The sequence below is a fragment of the Rhopilema esculentum genome, chromosome 20, assembly GCF_057945365.1.
Source record: "Rhopilema esculentum isolate cy_ngs chromosome 20, ASM5794536v1, whole genome shotgun sequence".
NCBI classification, from domain to species: domain Eukaryota; kingdom Metazoa; phylum Cnidaria; class Scyphozoa; order Rhizostomeae; family Rhizostomatidae; genus Rhopilema; species Rhopilema esculentum.
Window position 1 is genome coordinate 15,773,031 of NC_142834.1, and position 19,667 is coordinate 15,792,697.

Consider the following 19,667-nt stretch of genomic DNA (forward strand, 5'->3'; position numbering starts at 1 on the left):
TTTGCGTGATGCGTTATTGGCCATATTTCCGTGAGTGAAATCGTAAAATCTCGATTTTTATGCGTGATTTCGTGAATAAAGATTCCTATGTGAAGTGTGAAACATGAGTCTTTCTTGCTTTATGTCGTGAAAAGGCTTTAACTATCAGTGAATTCATCTCAATAATTTGCCTCAATTTTGTGCGTAATGAAACAATAAGTGTTAAATCTCAAATTAGTCTTCAAAGTTTGACAGTAGTGTTTTAGTCCTTCAAACAGGGCTCTGATGAGCAATAGCTGATATTACATTTATTGTTTGCGTGAGCGTGAAAATCCATTTTTGCAGTCCGTGAATGCGTGGAAAGTCAAAAAATCGTGCGTGAATGCGTGAATCACAACCACTATTGGGGGCCTCTATATTTAGAGTAGTAACGACGCAGTATATAAATGTGAAATCTTCTTTCCAGATTAAATGTAACACAAGCCCCACAATATTGGGATTACAGGTGATGTATTATTAGAACCTAGAGTTGAACTATTGGAGCATTAGAATGAGACCTGCCAAAATACAAATTAATGACATTTTTCTTTACAAAAAGAATCTCGATTTGCCATAAGCCTTTACCAGAACTTCTGTTGTCATTCTCGACAGAAAAGTGCAGCGAAGATATGTTACTTTCGAGTACACTTTTATTCTTTGTCATCCTGGGCCAAAATGTTTTGAAAAACATACAAAATCATCTTTGTCTTGGCTTTATGCAAGTTTTCTCCCCCTCCCAGTATGTCATACTCTGATGTCACCCTATTTTACATCCAATTCTCAATGCTTTCTGTTCCCTATTGCATTTTAAAATGATGAATTTAGTGTTGTTTTCTTGAAAATAAATTCTTATCTTATTATTGAGTAACGTCTCACGTTCAATTTTTCAATTTAAATTTTTCCAAAATCATCTAACTAGAAAGAATTCTGCACGAATTGCATGATGAAGACAAGTAGTGCATGTCTTCAGCCGTATTCACCCTCGTTTCTGTATCATCGGCCAAAGTGTATCTCGGACATGACTACAAGAATGAAATTATTCAGGCTAGGGCCCATTCTTCTGAATTGTGCATCATATGGACATGCGCATTAAAGCGAAGTTGTGTGGACGAAATTTACATTTCATGGCGCTTCACAGCACTGAATCAAAACTATTATATGTCAAAGCTGCATCATATAAACCCGAGTTCCATTCCCACCCTTCATATTAAACCTATTTCTCTAAAATTTCTCTTAATTTCTAAATCTCTTAATTCGAGACTGGATAATTGCCCCGAAAGCTACGAATGTTGCTACTACGGAATACCTCAGGCGATGTGAAAATAATTTCATCGATTTTAACTGCGCATGTGTGTAAGAGGCAAAATGTCTCCCAAACAAGATTTTCGATTACCGTGTAACGCGAATTCAGATTTTCAGTCTCAATATACGGTTTTTTCTGCAAGAATGTCGGTACGACTTTGCTCCCGTATTTCATCCGGACAATAAAGTCGAACTTTTAGAAATTTAAAAAAACGTCGATGAAAAGGTTAGCTACTCCAGGCTGGCTGGTCATAATGCTGGCAGCGTCCAGACTTTGAGAGGACGAAAACTCCCTTCGTATGGGCCCAAATGCTTTGGCTTCTTCCGATTACTTCTTGGTTTGCCAGCATATAGTAATCTTCAACTTGGAGGGTACCCTGGGATTGGTAACTGTTTGGTAAAATATACCCATTACACTTTAGATGTACTTCTAAGCAGTAGAAACGGCACACTTTCATTATTTGCATCTTAATGTAGTCATAGCAAGCTATAGACATCATTTTGCTCTTCAATGGCATGTGTTTTAAATCCAGTTTTAAAAGTAATTTTCCTTAGTAGGGTCCGGGGTATCGGGCTAGCTTTGTTAAACTGATTGAGTACAGTTGGTCTTTAAAGAAAGCAGGGGCAAGATTTTTGATATCATTTAAAAATGTTTATTCACAAAACACTATCAGCTTATGTTATAATAAATTTAAATAAAAAAATAAATCTGAAATAATGCTTGCAAAATAATGGTTACTAAGGCAGTGCTAAAAAACGTTTGATTGATTGTGTTTACGATTTTAAAACATTACATAGCTGTCTTCCTAGGGATCGTGCGTTGGTAATTATTGCTGACGTAACAAGTAGTTTTTTAACTTCTTTTATATTCGAAAATGGTACGACTATTGCTAATTTGCAGTGAAATTTCATTCTAAGCTTTAACACTAACGTAATAGAAATGTCTTTTTGAGAGTTCCAAATGTTGCCTATGTACATCGATTTCTAACGGGTTCATAATGTGTAACTGGATAACTGGCACCTTGTTGATAACTTTCCTTTCATGTTATCTGGGCACAGGTCCCTGGTTATTTTGTAGATTGTTAATGCCCCGTCATATTTGAAAAATTCGTTACAGACAACACGGTGCAGATCCCAGTTAAATTTGAACCATTATTTTAAAAGTATCCCGAGATTACTTTGCAGGATGTCCAATGTGTTTCGTTTGTTCAGCAAACTTTATTTTCATCTCAACAATGCAATTTTGTTTCCTTTTTAATATGCCAATCAAAAAAATTGAATTTTTTACCATAACTGGGAAATTTTTAAGGCCACATGACTTAGCCCATGCTTTGCCCTTTAACTTGAGTTCGTATTTTGCTGACATATGCAATAATTCACAATGTTCCAATGTATTTATGATTATAATTCAAAGTGAGCAGATTTTTTCTTAGCTTGTAAGATTTTTTTAAGGATAAGTAGACCAAGATTGCAAAAAGAAAAGACCCTGACGATCTTGACAACTTTCAGATGGGAAGACTATCCATAACTATTGTAGTCCCCATAAGCGACATGTTCCATTTTGGAATATATGTTTCTTTAGAGAAGGAAAATAACAATTTAGCAGACTGAAACTAATTGTTGAAAATGAAAGCTACATATATTTATATAAAGATTTGCTACTCCAAAAGTCATTTGAGTACTGTGGTCATATCTAGTCAGCCATCGAGAAATCATTAGTTAGAAATTAAAATCAGATGTCAATCTATTCTGCTGCCTTGTAAGTACCAGAAAAGATAACAGGCAGACTATAATGATTGTCTTTTTCTCTCTGGTATCAAAATGCAACAAATATAGTCAAAGCTTGCAACTTTTTTGCACCTATAAAATTTCAGTTTCTGTTTAGCATATCAACATAATCTTTGCATTTGGTTCTATTGTGGAAGAATGATAAAAAATTGTCTTCTTTTGCAAAAAAATAATGGCAATGTATTACTAAAGAAATTATTTGTGACAAAATATGACAGAAGGGACCACAGAGGAAACACAATGGTTGCTATTTATCTTATTACATTTACATGCATGGATCAAGACAACATAACACGAGGCATTACAGTTAACTGTTTACTTCAATGGAATGAATCTTGACGAGTGAGTAGCTCCAATACCTGGCCTTCCATGGCGAACTGGCTTGTATGTGATTGAAAATTCTCCAAGATAGTGGCCAACCATTTCAGGCTAAAAAACAAAATTTCACAAATGTACCATACAATATAAACTGCAACATAGTATGGCCTTTTCAGAGTATGTTTAAAAAAGACAATTCATTACTTGGCACAAATATATTTACATATCTTATTTTTTCTAATAAATTTCACTAGAGTTTATTTTGGTAAAAATAACTTGAGTTTAAAAACACATTTTATCAATCTAAATTCAATCAAAATTGCTATATTGCACCCCAATTTTTTGATTTTGCTGCTCAAAGTTTAGCCTAGGCCATGAAAGCAGCAAATAATTTGTGACACAACTGGAGGCTTAGAGTCACATGGATTTATCCACACTAAGGGCCATTGAGGTGGAGTTAACTATGATTTCCACAAAATTAATTCTTCTTTGATGACTATGTGTAGTAAATAATGAAGATAAATGAAATATATACAAAAAGGTCAATTTACAACGTCCAGATCATTCTCTGCCTTCTGTGAGCCCTAAGTTTGTTTATCATCGGTAATATGGCTAGGCTAAATAATCACGACAGACAATTTGTTTTGACAGCAGCTTTTAAAATCTGGTTATGTTAGATCAAAACATTCTCTGTTTGGAACTTTGCTTTCTCTTAATTCACACACACTTTGGCTTCATTGCTAACTAGACTTTCCCGTTTGTTAGGCCTAAATGTATTTTCATGCTCATCTCAGTAACATAAGCAACAACTCCTGTGACCAACGAGGGCATGCTTTGCTTTGCATTTGGCCTGGCATTTGGCACTTTTCAAGCCTTTTAACTGCAAATTCAAATTCAATCTTTGGAAAGGATCTAATAAACCAAAATCAGCAAATAATTTCACTTTGGCATTACACTACCAACACAAAAGTATTGCAACACCTTCAAGGGCAATTAATATATTGTTTGATTAAGCTATTGTTTGCTCAGATAATGGGGCATAATTAAGATAGCAAATTCAATGAAGCATCAACTTAAAAATTCCATTTTTATTTTTCAAAATTTGAAATAAACAGTTGAAACAAATTCTGTAGAAGTGCTTTGAGCTCTGACAACTGTGAAAAGTCCTTTGGAAATGGTGCACAACATGTTTTGATGAAATGTGCTTTCAGTCTTTCATATCCCTGCATTAACTCCCATGTTGCTAGTTGCCAATTTACCAAAATCATATGGGCCGAACTATACCAAAAGAATTACCCAAATTGGGTTGGAGAATTTCAAGGCTAAAAATGTCCCGACAATTGACTTCATTTGTTGTTTTCTAAACTTCCACTATTTTGCTATTCTTTTGTATATATAAAAAGTTTTCAAATCTTTTGAATAAAAAAACCTAGACCAAGTCTTATCACAACTACTTGCTCTTCATGCTGTTAGTATTTTGATTTTACCATTGAAGTTAATTTTTCCTTTCTGCATTATCATTTTCATAAATATGGTTATTCCAAATTTTTTTTGAAAACTTCAATAAATTTCAAAGAATTTGACTCCTGGTTTGGCATGATTATCTTCTTTTTTGAGGGGAATATTTCAGCAAAAAGTTATAAAGTTTTCAAAGCTTCTAATTTTTTTGGATGGCATTTTGGCTTTGATGTTGCAAAACCTTTGTATTGGTAGTGTACATAAAAAATGGTCTTTTCCCTTAGAAGAACTATTTTCTGAAGTTTGATGAGGAATGTCCATATGACACAACAAGAAGAACATATAGACATAACTAAGTAGGCTAGGCAATACCTTGATTTCAACTTGGTTGAATGTTTTTCCATTATGGACACCAACAATGCTACCAATCATATCAGGCAACACAATCATGTTCCTTAAATGTGTTTTCACAACAGCTGGTTTTTCTAGTGCTGGAGCTTCCTTCTTTGCTTTTCTCAACTTTTTCATGAGAGCAAGTGGCTTTCTTTTGAGACCTCTTGAAAATCTCCTTCTGGCTCTTGCATGAACAAGCTGCATCAGCTGATCTGATGAGAGGTCCAAAAGTTGATCAAGATCAACACCCCTGTAGGTGAATTTCCTGAATGTCCTCTTCTTCTTTAACTCTGCAAGTTTTGCTTGATCCTCCTAAAATCATTAAACATTTCTTAGCTAAAATTACACAATGTTGTGTGCTGATCATTCTCCTCTTTGCTGACAAAACTTTGCAATTAAGATTCAATCCTAAATGTTTTAGGCTCAGAAGACAACTGTCTTCTAATAAAGAGCATTCTTAGTTAAAATGAATAGAAATACAAGATTAAAGATAAAGAAAACATGTAACCAAATATCTAGGTGTTCATACACAGTGATCTCTGATTAGAACTTGCATTTACAGCATTAAACAAGATTGTATTATACATATCCTAAATCTATTTCTGGATCTTAACACTGGGGAATCCTTTCCATCAAAAGCAAAGTCTATGATAACAAGCTTTCGAGACAAGAGCTTAAAATTTGGATATTAATGGCTAAGTAAGCAGCATTTGGTGACTAATGAGTGGTTTGATTATAAAGATACAGATTTATTTGGACAGAAATACAGGGAAAAATTAGCAGCAGAAATACAAAAGTGGTTGAAGATAGGAAATAATACTAATGTACATCTTTAAGTTAAAATATATCAAAATAGTGCATTATAGTAATAGTGCATTTGTGTTGGCCTAATATTCCAATGAAAAGATATATTCCAGTCTCTATTTTTGAAACTAGCCAACTGGTTTATCATTCTAAGCAAAGATTTTAAATGGAAAAAGAAAAATTGGCAAAAGCGCTTCGATGTCAAGAGATATCATAAGATGAAATATAGATCCTGTGACAACCCACCATCTTGGCAAGATTTTTAAAACAGCGAAAAGAAAGACCACTGGCAGTAAACGCTCATAAGAGGCTACCAGCCTCGGAATCGTGTTCCATAAACAAGGAGAGTTCCAATCCAAGTCTAAAGTTGGTTTACGACACTCGAATAGAAGATGACCCACATAAACGTAGAAGACGTTGTCGGGCCATGTGCCCTGACTCTGTTTTCCTCAATTCAAATGGGTTAGTATTAATTGACATTTTCTGAAGCTTCGATGATCACCCTATTCGCCTTGATGCTTGGTCTTTTATCAATTAGGCCTTAGCTTAGCCTTTTAGCGCCATCACGGAATCCCGACACACCCGCACCTTAATTTTGTAAAAGCTCTACTCTCGTCAAATTGTTTTAAAGAACTGATGATTTAACTTGTGAAACACCGTACACCGAAAGGTTATATAGTCTGAAAGGGATGCTACCATCACCAGACAAGGCGTAACCCAGTGCTTCCACTATTCAAATTTAAATTTCCTTAAAGCGAGGCTGAAATTTTTTTAAATTCCTTAAACCGGAATTCTATTTTCTTTGAATATTTCCTTGTTAGTTTTATCCCAAAGATTGGTCATGCCATGACTAACAGTTAGTATGCATATTCAAATTTTGAACGATTAATGAATAATTCATTCATTTTTTGCTTTAATTGGCCATTTGAATGCTAAGGTGTTGAAAAGTCAAAAAATCATCATAAATTATTAAACTTGTAAAGGGGATCCTCTAGCCATGTATTCCGAAATTTCTGCTAGTATATTTTGCTGCTATTTTGCTTTGCGAAATTTCTGCTGCTGGTCTTTTACGTGTTTCTAAAGCTGCACTTTTACCGTCAAAAATTTCGCTTCATCGCGACGATAGATCAACTCGAAATGAAGTTTTAAGTCCAACTGTTTTAGCCCAAAGAAATGATCTGACTTATTCAAAAATACGGAAAAAGTTATTCAAAAAATCGTGTTTCCTTTTGAGTCGGTGATGGGTCATGATTGCAACCTTCAGGTTTAAGAAAATCAACAACCGACAACCTCTTGGGTCATCATTAAGACAATTCTACCGCAACTTTTTCGTTGCTAGCGCATAAGACGCTATATCTTCGCTGTTACATTACACATCTGAAAAAGCAAACATTGAAAATATTTTGAACTTTTGGAAAAATAGTTAATACTCTAAAAATTGTTTGAATCTTGAAATTCCTTAAAAAATTCCTTAAATCTTGTAATTCCTTAAAAAAATCCTTGTGAAGTTAAAAAATCCTTGATCTAAGGAAAATTCCTTAAAAGCGGAAGCACTGGTGTAACCCTTCAAACCTTTCCTGGGTCCTGGGGCACAGTCCTTCCAGTGGCATAGCGTCAAGGCGGGTATTTGGCGTTGGGTGTCGTCAGCAGGCAACATCCAAGGGGTAAACCCCTGAAAGCTGCAGCTTTTTGATGAAAGTTTCTACCATCTCAATCCTGAATGAAGTTTATACTAATAAAAATATAATTATTTTTTAACAGTCATCGTTTTACCAAGACAAAATCAGTTTTTGTGTATCTTGGTTTTACATAATACATTTATCAAATAGATGATGCTATGAGTCCCTGCAGTTAATTATTGGTGGTATCCACTCTGCCTATAGTGCGCATATAAATTTATAACTTAATGACTACACAAATAATCTACTTGTACTGCAGCTCAGGGCGTTTTTGTCTTAAGAACCAATAACTGCAATAAGAAAGCATCTTCTATAAACTATCTTGTCTCCCCTGCCATGTCATGTTCAAACCTGGCTGTTTGAGGCAGGTGAACACCCACATGTGTTTCCATGCTGGCCTCGGGTTAGCAAGGCAAGCTATTGCTGGCCTCAATGTCAGTTTGCATGTTAACCGCCCGCCTTGGTCTTTCTTTTAGTTCTCGACACATCTTGAAGTAAAGCTAAAAAATTGATAGGAACTTGATCCCCTTTGTTAATCACCTTTCAATCTCTCAGGAAGTCATCTGCTCCTGTAAACTGGTTAACTACTTAACAAGTCACGTGGAAAACAAACTTATCTTCTAGTTAACTAAACAAACTAGTTAACTATCTTCTAAAATCCTGTTGCCTATGTCACTTTCTCTCCATCCTGTCGATGACCTGATAGCTCAGCACTTGACGTACAGAGTCAGGGGTTGTGAGTTCGAGCCTCGCTCGGCTTGGTTATCTTCCCGCATTCTCTTCTAAAAATGGAGGAGATAGATGGAAAACAGATGGTGGCATTTGTTTGGTGCAAACTTGACACTAAATAACTTTACTTATGAACAGCTGTGGTTTACTAGCTGAATTTATTAGTTCGCTTTATAAAATATGTGTATGTTCCTGTGACAACAAACTCGGAAAAAACAAGCCTTCAAGTACTTGAACATCAAAATGACAGTTTCATATGAATGCTAGTTCGAACTAATGTTATAACAAAATCACACTAATGAATGCTAGGCTGTGATTTAATTTTGGTTCTGTTCAAATCTTGTTAGTGAGAGTGTTGTTGATTTGCGACTATAGGAAACTATTGTTTTATTTCTGTCAGAGAATCGCCATCTTGTTTTATAAACTTAGCTGTTAAAGAATGTTGTTTATTTATATACTTTTATTGACGATTTTCAAGAGACTAAAAATCACCTGCCTGACTTAATTGAGGAGAGCAATGTACCCAGGCCTTTTCGTGAAGAAATGTTTGCTAGGGCAACAAATTGCCCGCAATCCCCAACAAATCTAACCACGACTACCTAACCTTTGATTTTCTAAATGTGCAATTACGGCCAGTTTGTAGCCAAAATACTTGATGTAATGATGATGACGAACTTTAAGAGCAAGGCAAAAAGAAAATATGTTAAGTTTGACCAGCTAAGTAAAAACATAAAATAAAACTTGAAAACAAACAAAACCACCATCTAGAAGTTCAACTTTTTAAAATTCTTCTTCTGAGTATGAATCACATAGGCCCCAACTCGGTTGAACAATTCTCTCTGATTGCATTATCTATGTTTTCAGATTCTTACTTGTCTCTTACTTTGAGGCTCCTTTATTTTTATGTAATCAGATTCCGACTCGGTTTAAAAATTCTCTTCTCATCCTCCCTGATTGCATTATTATCTATGTTTTCAGATTCTTACTTGTCTCTTACTTTGAGGCTCCTTTATTTTTATGTAATCAGATTCTGACTCGATTTAAAAATTCTCTCCCTCATCCTCCCTGATTGCATTATTATCTATGTTTTCAGATTCTTACTTGTCTCTTACTTTGAGGCTCCTTCATTTTTATGTAATCAGATTCCGACTCGGTTTAAAAATTCTCTTCTCATCCTCCCTGATTGCATTATTATCTATGTTTTCAGATTCTTTTAGAGCTTCAAGACAAAATCTCTCACTCAGAGGCTCCTCTTCAACAGCCTTACTTTTTTCCTCCAAATGAATATCAACAGCTCTTTTTATTTTATAAGGTTTTAAGGATTTGTTGAAATCTTCACTTTTTGTCTTGTAAAAACATCTTTGAATAAAGGCCCTTTCAATAATCTTAAGGCTAAAAATGACCAGAGCAGCAGATTTCTACCTCACTTCAAAAACACTTGTGTTCTAAAAAACGTTGAGCTAAAAGGTCTCAAGAGCAATTCTTGACGATGCTGCGAGAATACGTGAATTGAATGATAGTGACAACAACAACAGTGATATTTCTTGTTTACTTTTCCACAAGTTCTCTACCTTTCTCTTGTGGGTGAAATGTGTCTTTGCAAGGGTGGTCAATAGCCTGCGTCAATAATTTGGCGATCGCCCGCGTGAAATGAAAAGGCCTGGATGTACCACTCGCCTGCTAAAATGCTCACGGCCTGGCCTGTCGTGTTCATATTATAATTTTTCATTTGCTTCTCTAAAATCTACACAATGCACTTGTTCTGAACCAAATCTCAACAAATTACGCCTAGATACACCCACATACATCTAGGACATGCGTTCGCCAAACCGCATGCCCTGGCTCTTTATTTCTCAGCAACTGGCCATGTGACTTGCCTTAATGAACAACTGAAAATGTTGCTTTCCTTTCAAAGCTCCATCCTCAACACTCACAGTCAAAAATGGGAGGGAGCAATCTTCCATTACATGATAGATTATTGGTTGATACAACCACCCAATTTATTTTTTAATGAAAGTTTGCATCAAAAAGGGGAACAACAAATGTTTTAAATCAGGGAATGTGGTCAGAGTTCCGCATTTCTGGAAACGAGATGTGCTGCAAACAAAGATTGCTAGCCAGGATCCACCAATTTTTTCAGAGCATATGCGGTGCATTACTAGCAAACCTTGATGCTACGCCACTGAGTTCACTGTTCCAGTCACAATTCCCTCATGCCTGATACACTACACACCAGTTCTATATTGTATAACTGGAAATCCAAACTGACTAGCCTTCAGGTTGCATTATCTTGCCAAAAGACAAGAAGTAGACCAGGAATTTTTTGTTTAATATATCTTTGTTTAATGTAAATTTATAAAAGGATGGACAATCATCTACTCACTGGAGCAATCTACCTTCTACAGAAAGCATTTGGCACTGTTAACCATCACATCCTTCTAGCTAAATTTAAGTGACTGAACCCAACTCCTAACATTTTCCTCATGTTTCCCTCAAAAATCAGGTTGTTGGATTCAATGGTGTTCTGCAAAATCAAACTACCATTATAACCAGTGTCCCACAGTGGGCCATCCTAGTACAAGTCTTGTTCCTTTTATATAGAAATGAGCTTCCTTTGATTACTAATTCTAATGTTGTCATGCTTGAAGACTATGATACCATAATGCGGCAAGGGTCTTCACTTTAATCAGTCACATCTGATATAAAAACAGCCTTTATCAAGATAAGCTCTTACTCAGCTGACAACCTATGCATTTTATGGACATTATTCAGTTAACATTTTTAAAATCTATTTATTGTTCAAATCAGACATTTCTAGTTGGTATTTGCCCCAGAGTTGTCTTCTGTGGCACTTTTTGCAGGTTTTTGTTATTTGATTAGCCATAATCTTAGATTATTTTTGTGTAGCAGATTTTACAACCCCCCTAACATCTTCATTTCAAGAATTTTTTTTCCAAAGTTTGTTGTCTTTTTGAAACTCAATATTTTTTCTTTTGACACAAGCTGCTTTTGCAAAACGTGTTGGATTGGCAAGATCAAAGTACAAGGTATGTTTTGCGTTATAAGCAGTTTTTAGTTTCTCCTTAAGCCTCCATAAAATCATTCTCTCAAATGTTAGAGCTCACTGTTTTGGTAAAGGAGTAGTTGTGTAGATTTTTTTAAATTTTTTTATTCCTAAAATGTTTGCTTTTTTCAAAGCCATCTTGTCATCTTCTATATTTTGATGCAACTTGGCGGTAAATTTTAAATTGCTACCCAGCTGTGCTCTAAAAGAATTCTCAAAAGCTCTTTTTTTAAATTTTACAACTTTCCACAACAGATACAACCACCAGCAATTGATGGGGATGACAACTTTGTTCGAATCTACAGAGCTCAGTAAGTCTCAGGAATATTGTTTGTGCACTTTTCATCTAGAATTGGTGGATAATCCAGCTATTTTCCTGTTAAATAATCTGGAATTAGGACATTCAAGTGCCTCTAAGGTTAAAAAATCTTTTTTTGTTTGAAACCGAAACTTTTGTTTGAAACTTGAAATTTTTCCGCTGATTTCGATGAATTAAATTATTCCTGAAGATAGAATGTGAATATGCTGTTAAAAGGTTCGGAAAGTGCCAAACACAGAATAGAGGCAAAACAAAGCATGCCTCCAGTGACATCAGCAGGTGTTGCTGATGTGACGAGCGATGGAATGGAGATAAGCAAGTGTTGTATTAGGCGATAGCAAAGTTTATGACAAGTAATGTTTCAACCTAGAGCAACCAGGAAATTATGTGTTTATTTCAACATGTTTTGGACCAGAGTTAGAAAGCTGCTGCCATAACAAACTGTCTGCTGCAGTGATTTGATTTGGCCTAAGCCACACAGAAATGATTATGATCCATTGTGATATCATGCTTAGAGCTCACAGAGGGCGAAAAGTGAACTGGACATTATGACTTAACTTTCTCTATATATATTTAATCTAGCTTTGTTATTTACTTCGATATTGTTACCAAACAAGAACTCAGTTTGTTGAAATTCTTGTCAACTCCACCTCTAGCTTTGTACCATTTTGAAAAATTAACACATATTTCTATTTTTGTTTACAGCCAAAATTCTGTTGAGTTTTATCCTTTGTTCCTTGGTGGACTGTGGACCAGCTCACTTATGCTTCATCAAGGTATTTTCATGTCAACTTTTTCAAAATACTTTAAACTTAACACTAAAGATTGAGCTTTCTTTGTCAAATCTTGTCTAGGAAACGGAAACCTGGAATTTGCTTTTTTGGAAATCTGCTTTCAAATTTGAGATTCAAAGCCTAACCTCTTGGATAGAAAAGTTGTGATGTTTTAAAGTGGCAATTGTTAAACATTTTCTAATACTGCACGACCTTATGATGGAATGTTTATGTTCTTTTCCTGTCAGTACTCTTCACAAAAAGCTACTGTTAGGTTAAGAGTTTCTCACCGAGAGTACTTTGAAAATATTTGTTTCAGTACTGTAAATTTTTCCTTGCTTTCTATACCTCTTTTGCTTTGAGAGACCTTTGAAAAGTGAAAATGTATTCATTGCAGCACCAGCTTGTTTATTTGGGGCTGTCTACATCATTGGAAGACAAAAATACTTCAATGGCTACTCAGAGGCTACTGATAAGAGGTTAATTTTCATTCAGTTTTGTTGGTTTTTATTTTTGATAGTTGTTGTCTTTATTCTAGGGAACATGAATTGTGTGCTAGACAAGAATGATTTACAATAGGGCTCAAATCTCTAGCCCTGACTCTTGTAACAAACTGGTAAATACAGTGTTCAGGCCTTTTCTTAAAAAGTAAGGCTTAGATTACTGTCTGTAATATTTTTAGGAGCAATTGTTTTGTTCCTAATTAGCTAAGTGTCCCAGCTTCCACAGACTGTCCTTGCCATTGTTACTTGGTTTACATGCAGAGAACACAGGGCCAGAGAGAGTCAAGTTGTGTAACACTGACCTTGATTTTATATGTTGATTGTATTGTAAACTAACTATTTAAAGTAACATATTTATATACCAATTACGATTCTAAAATCAACAGGTATTATGTTGGAAAAGCAAGTGATCGCAAGAGTGAGTTAAGGTGATAAGTAGAATGAATAGATTGGCAAAGAGAAAGTAAAAAATAGGGATTAACAAGGGTGTGTTATGTGGTGACCTAGAGGGTGCCTGTGATTAATATAAACAGGCCTAAGTAGAGTCACTAGAATTCAATTACATGGAATTTCTGGCTATTTTGACTTTTTCGCTCATAGGTGTTGACTAAAAATGGAAAGTGATACAGTTTTAATTCTTCAGAGTTTTAAAAATTTGTCTGTCTTGTTACTACTTATATTTTTTCAATTATGTACCAATTATATGTTTTAGGATGAGTGGCTTTAAACTTTCAATTGTTGGTTTACAAGGGCTTTGCATCTGTTCCCTGCTTGGTGTTGCCAACCAGGGGTTCCTAGCCGTCTTTGGCAAGACCATATGGCAATACTGCCAGTCCTTAGTCAATTAATTTAGTCTTGATCAAGGTGAGTGGCATACCATCCACTTATATTCTTCTTATGAATAAAGGGCTTTCAATACCTCTTGAAGAGCCTATCAAAAACGTTACTCAGGCACATAAAATATATTTAATGTAAAGTATTTTTATATCAAGATTGAACTTAAACTAGATTTGCAAATTTGAGGGCAAATTTGAGGGCAAAAAATCTCTCTTCTGTGGACTCAAAACCCTCATATCATAATAAATGAATTAGAGTCTTTCTTCTTTGTTTTTTCCTCTCTCTCTTTTCATGCTTTACTCAGTTATTTATTCTAAAATTATTGCAGCATCGCAATTGCTGCTCATCCACCCTTTAGAACTTTTCTGAATTTCTTGCAGCAGGACATCTCCCCATCTATCTGACCTTCACCACTTTGGATATGTTTTTCTCTGACATATTTCACTGATTCTCAAGTTATTGATCAGTATTGCTAGCTGCTTTGTAATTACTAAAATCAAACCTTCTTTGACTTTAAACAGTAATCTAGTTATACCTGTTAGTTATAACATTTATTTATCTTTTTAGGAAACTTCAATTTATTCTACTAATGCACTAAATAACACTTGCTGCTGGGCCTACAGATGGCAAAGAACAGTACTTTAATTTCTTTAGATACATTAACACCAATATCAAATTATTTTTGCAACATATTGCTGAATTTACTGCATTTACCTGGTAAAGGCATTGCAGAATTGTGAAATTCATCCGTAGTGAGTATTAGCTTTGTTTTTATTTAAGCTTGCAAGCATAAACGTTTTCACTTTTGATGAATTTTTTCTGAGTGTCATATCCGTTTTTATCTTTCTTGTTTAGAGCTACGAAAAGAACAGGGGCCAGGGGTGCAAACAAAAATTCCTCAAACATCCGTATCAATAAAAAGTAATTTGTTACTTTTTGCAATTGAAGCTAATTCTCTTCAGCTCTTTCGCACAATATCACTTTGCTATACATAGTTTGACCTTTTCCGATGTAATGAGATTCTTTTCCTTTGGGCATCTTTATTCCTTCAAAATTGATTAATTTCTCATGAAGTGTATAAAACATGTTTATTCATAGTTGAAAATTCCCTGTGAGAAAAATATTTTACCTATGATTTCCTACGCCCAATGGTCGTCACACAGTCATGGTTGAAATAACGCCCTGAGTCATGGCTACCTCTTGAAATAATAAACAGCAGCCAGTTTTTCAATTGGAAGCTAAGCTCGAAATACTTCAGTACATCAATGTCATCGATTGCTTACTTTCATACTTCGTTGTTCTGTTACATTCCATAAGGGCAGATTGTAGCTTCATGGAAATATACCTTGGTATTAAATTTAAGGATCTCTTACTGTGATTATTTTCGAATACCATTCCTTTATTTAAACATTAAATTTGTTGAAGAAAAATTGCACGGCTTTCATTGTTTCCGTTTCTTGGCACATAGAAAATGGTTCCCGCGAGCGGAGAAGAATTTCTTTTATTGTCATCCTCCTGTTGTCGTTGATGCCTCAGTTCTTTTCCATTCATCTCAATCTCCGAATCAATTTTTCTGCTTCTTCTTTTACTGGCTCCTGTTCCCTCGTTACAATATTCTGAATAAATTGATTTCTTTATGACATATGTCACTTTTTTAACCATGCAATGCAGCACAAACCTTGAAAGTTAGGAAGTAGTATCAGTATAGAGAAGTGTTTAGGCTAGAAAACAGTCAAATGTGTAACTTAAAAGAGATACCATGAAACATTGGCTAGCGACATCAGTTTTGTAGGAAATGGAAGTTTAACTAAAAGTAGTCAGGGTCCATGAAGAAAGTGATTAAAACATAATATATAAAAATCACCGCGCTAAAGCCACGCCCTTCTCATTGTTGTCAAGACGGGTCTTCGCAACTTAAGAATAAGTAGCCTGCAAGGTGTATGCCTTATGCAGAAACCAAGCATCATAGAAAGGTAGATTTCGCTTCTAAGTATTAGGGTCCTTACCTGTATGGCCAACTCAAACAAAAAATCGATGCAACTAGGTAGAGCCAAGGACTAATCCAAAATGGTTTCTTCTTTTTATGAGTATGGCCACATACTGACATTTCAAGACCAGGGATGTAATCACGATGGGAAACCTCAACGATTTCACCTTTGTTTTGGTTTGCAGACAAAATTTCATTTTTCATCTCTTGGAATTTCCTTTTCGTGTCTTCGTTTCCACAGCTAATCTCTACATGGAAGTGCACTTCAACTATTCCAGGCTCGACAGTCAACTCTTCCGAATGTTCAGTCCAATATTCTGTGGGAAAAGCCCTGTTTTCTTTATAAGTAGATACATGTTGCCGAAGCCTTCCAACGTTGTAACACTCTACAAAGATTACTCGCTCAGGTTTGGCTTGACGCTGTAGCTCTATGTATTCTGTTATTGGCGTATCCTTGTTTAAGTTTGTTAGCAAAATAAACTCAGCGGAAACACAACATTCTCCAATCAAAACTATGTAGCTCATGGCCATCATTAAGTTACAGAAAATTGTTACGTCATGCACTAATTTTCCAAACCGATGGCAGTCTGCCACTGCACAGGCGACATAAAACGTCAGCCAAGCGAAGAAGGTGAAAAATGCCTGAATGGATAGAAGCCTTAACATTTTCTTCCATTTATGGACAAACAGATGGGCAATAGGCACTGAGAATTGTAGAAATATTATCAGAAATAGCAGAGGAAGCCTGAGGGTAGGGTAATTATCAAAAGTGAACCGACATCCCGTGTTTGATGGTGCAGGTGTGCCAGTGTTCGCCCTTTTCGATCTCCGTAGTAGTCTGCGTTTATTTCTCTCTTCTTTCAACGCCATCTGTGTCCACATCAACTTTGTCAACGCCATCTGTGTCCACACCAACTTTGTCGACGCCAACCTTGTCAAGGCCATCTGTGTCCAAGCCAAGAAAAATGTTCTATAATCGTCACAGCAAATAAATAATGCAGTATAAGAACAGCGTCGGAATGAAACCCATGCAAAAACTTTGATCGTGTTTGTCCGAAAGCAATTTCGATCGACTGATATCAAAAGCTGCCTAAATGGTGCATCAAAAGGTTTGCAACGCTTAAATCTCGATGTTGATGCAAAAATGCCATTTCTTTTCGAATATTCTGCAATATTTAACAGACCTCCGTGCAGCGGCATTTGTTTACCTGTAGTTGCTAAGGTTAAACCTTCTCCAAATCGACTCCGTCTTGCAATTTTCAGTCGACTGAAAGTTTCTTGAGTGAGGTTTTTTCTGACAAAAGGCTCCAAAGGTGATAAAACATGCTTCCTCCATGTGACTTTATTTGTGATTATGCACTTTGGTAAAATCTGAAGTAGCGGAATTTCATCACTGAATTGCGAAAGAATGTCAAATCTCACTACCTTGTAGCAAACACCGACTTTAACCGCAATCAGAATGCTAAACCAAAGTACTTTCACTTCGAGCCCAATTCCCGCCATTGTGCTTGAGGTTCAAAATATCATTACAAGTGTCGATTCTAAGGACATGTGATAAAGCAGATTTAAGTAACGACTGATGACATCTTTTATGTCGTCGACATAATTGTTATTGCTATACACTCTTTTTTTATGAGAACACGAGCCTCAAAATGGGTCAAAATTCAAGAACAAATTAAGAACAAGCTGAGGCTGAGCTACTGTAAAATGAAATTTTGAACAACGTTTTATCTCAAAAACGAGGATTTTCAGCCATTTGTGGGTGCTTTTTCGGTGAATATTAAAACATGGCGGCAAATTAAGTTTGTCTCTACGCACTTTGTTGGCAAAAGAGGCCTGAACACCTCCCCAGAACGAAAAGCTAGAAATCGCACTGCTTATACCCTATAAATTTAAGAACAAACTAAGAACAATCCAGCCTCAGGTTTTCGGAAAAATTAAGAACAATCAGCCTGAACTCAAATTTACTGGCTATTATAAAAAAAAGAGTGTAGTCGATTCGATGTCACAGGCTAGGGCTGTAAACATTGAGATAAAGTGTTGGCAGATAATAATTTTTTGGATTGGGGAAAGGGATAGCAAAAGAACTGAAAGAAACCAGAGAGACCAAAGCTGCTATTAGGAAAACCCCCTTATCCGTTGGAAAGTTCTAGATGAAATAAATTGAATGAAGTGGTCTATTTCTTAGAAGGATGCAAATGTAACAAATTTTCTTAGGCATGGCCTTTTTTGAGTCCCATTGATTCTCCGCTCCTCTCTTCTATTTCCGCCTTCGAATTTATGTGGCTCTGGTACCCAGGGTCGTTTTGCATGTTCCCGGCACCTAGGACACTGTTGTCGATTTCAGACAGCTCGAAAACTAAAATTTCAACAAACATTGCTCTTTTCAAATTGCGGAGAAAGAATCAGAAGATTAATTGACGCACACAGAAGATGAAGTCGATAAGTTTGCTGCCACATATAGAGCTCTCAAGTTTGACGTCACAAAAACTATTATAAGAATTTTCGATTTTTGACCACATAACATGAAAAAACACCAGAAAATACTCCCATATATGCAAAATCAGTTAAATTTATCAAAAAGCGGGCGAGATATGGCCAATAGAAGATTGGAAGTTTGCCAACGAATTACTGTTATTCTGGCTCAGTTTATAAAGTTATGAACTGAGACCAAATTACAGAGGTTTAATGGGGGCAGAGCTTGTGCTCATCTGGTCATGTCTCTGCCAATTCGTAATACCTTTAACTGATTTGCAGATTTAGAGGCCAATTCATGATGTTCAGGTGACCCACCGAAAAAGCCTTTCAAACAGGACATAGGCAGAAATTGACTTCAATGTTCCTGGTACTCTACAACTATACGTGAAGTGTAAAGTTCCGCTGTTTTCTGCTGCTCGTCGCCACTAAAGATCTCACCTCTTGCAACTGTGCGAATAGAAATTCAAACTTTGAAGTAATGTACCATTTATCGCTCTATTCAAGTAGAAAGTTCTCTGTATAAGTCTTAATAACATTCATCTTAAAAACTTACGTTCCTCTCTAGAGCACGTGGATACCTCTCGACAGGGTTTTTTAAGAACAATTCCGAATTGCACATTTTTCTCCGCTTCACTGTGTTGAAGGAATAATTATTGGTTCTTATAAGGATAAACAAAATGTATATGATGCGCAGGGCCATTTCGAGGCAAGGGGGCAAATGGAAGATTAACCGCCCTCCGAGCGAAGTGAGAAGAAGATTTTTGCTACTATTCCCTATATATTGTTTTCTGGCCTAACTTTGGTACTTTTAATAAGTTCAATTCATTACTTTATGAGGCCCCCTTGACCTTGAGGGCCTTAGGCGATTTGCTCCTCTTGCCTCCCTCCATTGATAATATGCTTAATTAGTTGCCATACCAATCGGTAATATAATTTAGGCTTATATATAACACTCTATTTTAAAGAAAATCAGGGCTATTACGAAATTAACTTTCGGTGAAGGACGGACAAACAATACTTTCATAAGTTCTCAAAAATAAACGGATGACTCCAGAATTTTCTCCTTTTGCATCATGAAAGAGCCCACAAGGAGGTGTAGATGAGTTGAAGCAATAACTTCTGGGATAAACAGGTCGCCTCAGAAGGATACAAATGTCACAAAGACGAATTTCACATGTTCACAAATTCTATCTAAGCAAACAAACTTGAGATGCATT

At 35.8% G+C, this 19,667-nt stretch overlaps 3 protein-coding genes across 3 annotated transcripts; 1 reads left to right on the forward strand and 2 right to left on the reverse strand.

The window, feature by feature from the left end:
• Window positions 1-3,352: 3,352 nt before the first annotated feature.
• On the reverse strand, window positions 3,353-6,467 carry LOC135687244 (small ribosomal subunit protein uS19). The gene is made up of 3 exons (XM_065203760.2): window positions 6,328-6,467; window positions 5,257-5,589; window positions 3,353-3,537 (listed from the first exon to the last, which is right to left on the reverse strand). Exons 1-3 carry the CDS (start codon window positions 6,328-6,330, stop codon window positions 3,424-3,426), a joined length of 450 nt encoding a protein of 149 aa, XP_065059832.1. The 5' UTR covers window positions 6,331-6,467; the 3' UTR covers window positions 3,353-3,423.
• On the forward strand, window positions 6,404-14,814 carry LOC135687245 (microsomal glutathione S-transferase 2). Its single transcript, XM_089114376.1, has 7 exons — window positions 6,404-6,543; window positions 11,493-11,536; window positions 11,809-11,864; window positions 12,578-12,648; window positions 13,043-13,124; window positions 13,861-14,012; window positions 14,553-14,814. The coding sequence occupies exons 1-6, from the start codon at window positions 6,474-6,476 to the stop codon at window positions 13,994-13,996; spliced, it is 459 nt and encodes a 152-aa protein (XP_088970502.1). The 5' UTR covers window positions 6,404-6,473; the 3' UTR covers window positions 13,997-14,012; window positions 14,553-14,814.
• On the reverse strand, window positions 14,662-18,642 carry LOC148957891 (uncharacterized). Its single transcript, XM_089114375.1, has 2 exons — window positions 15,992-18,642; window positions 14,662-15,663 (listed from the first exon to the last, which is right to left on the reverse strand). Exons 1-2 carry the CDS (start codon window positions 17,473-17,475, stop codon window positions 15,396-15,398), a joined length of 1,752 nt encoding a protein of 583 aa, XP_088970501.1. The 5' UTR covers window positions 17,476-18,642; the 3' UTR covers window positions 14,662-15,395.
• Between the last annotated feature and the right edge of the window lie 1,025 nt (window positions 18,643-19,667).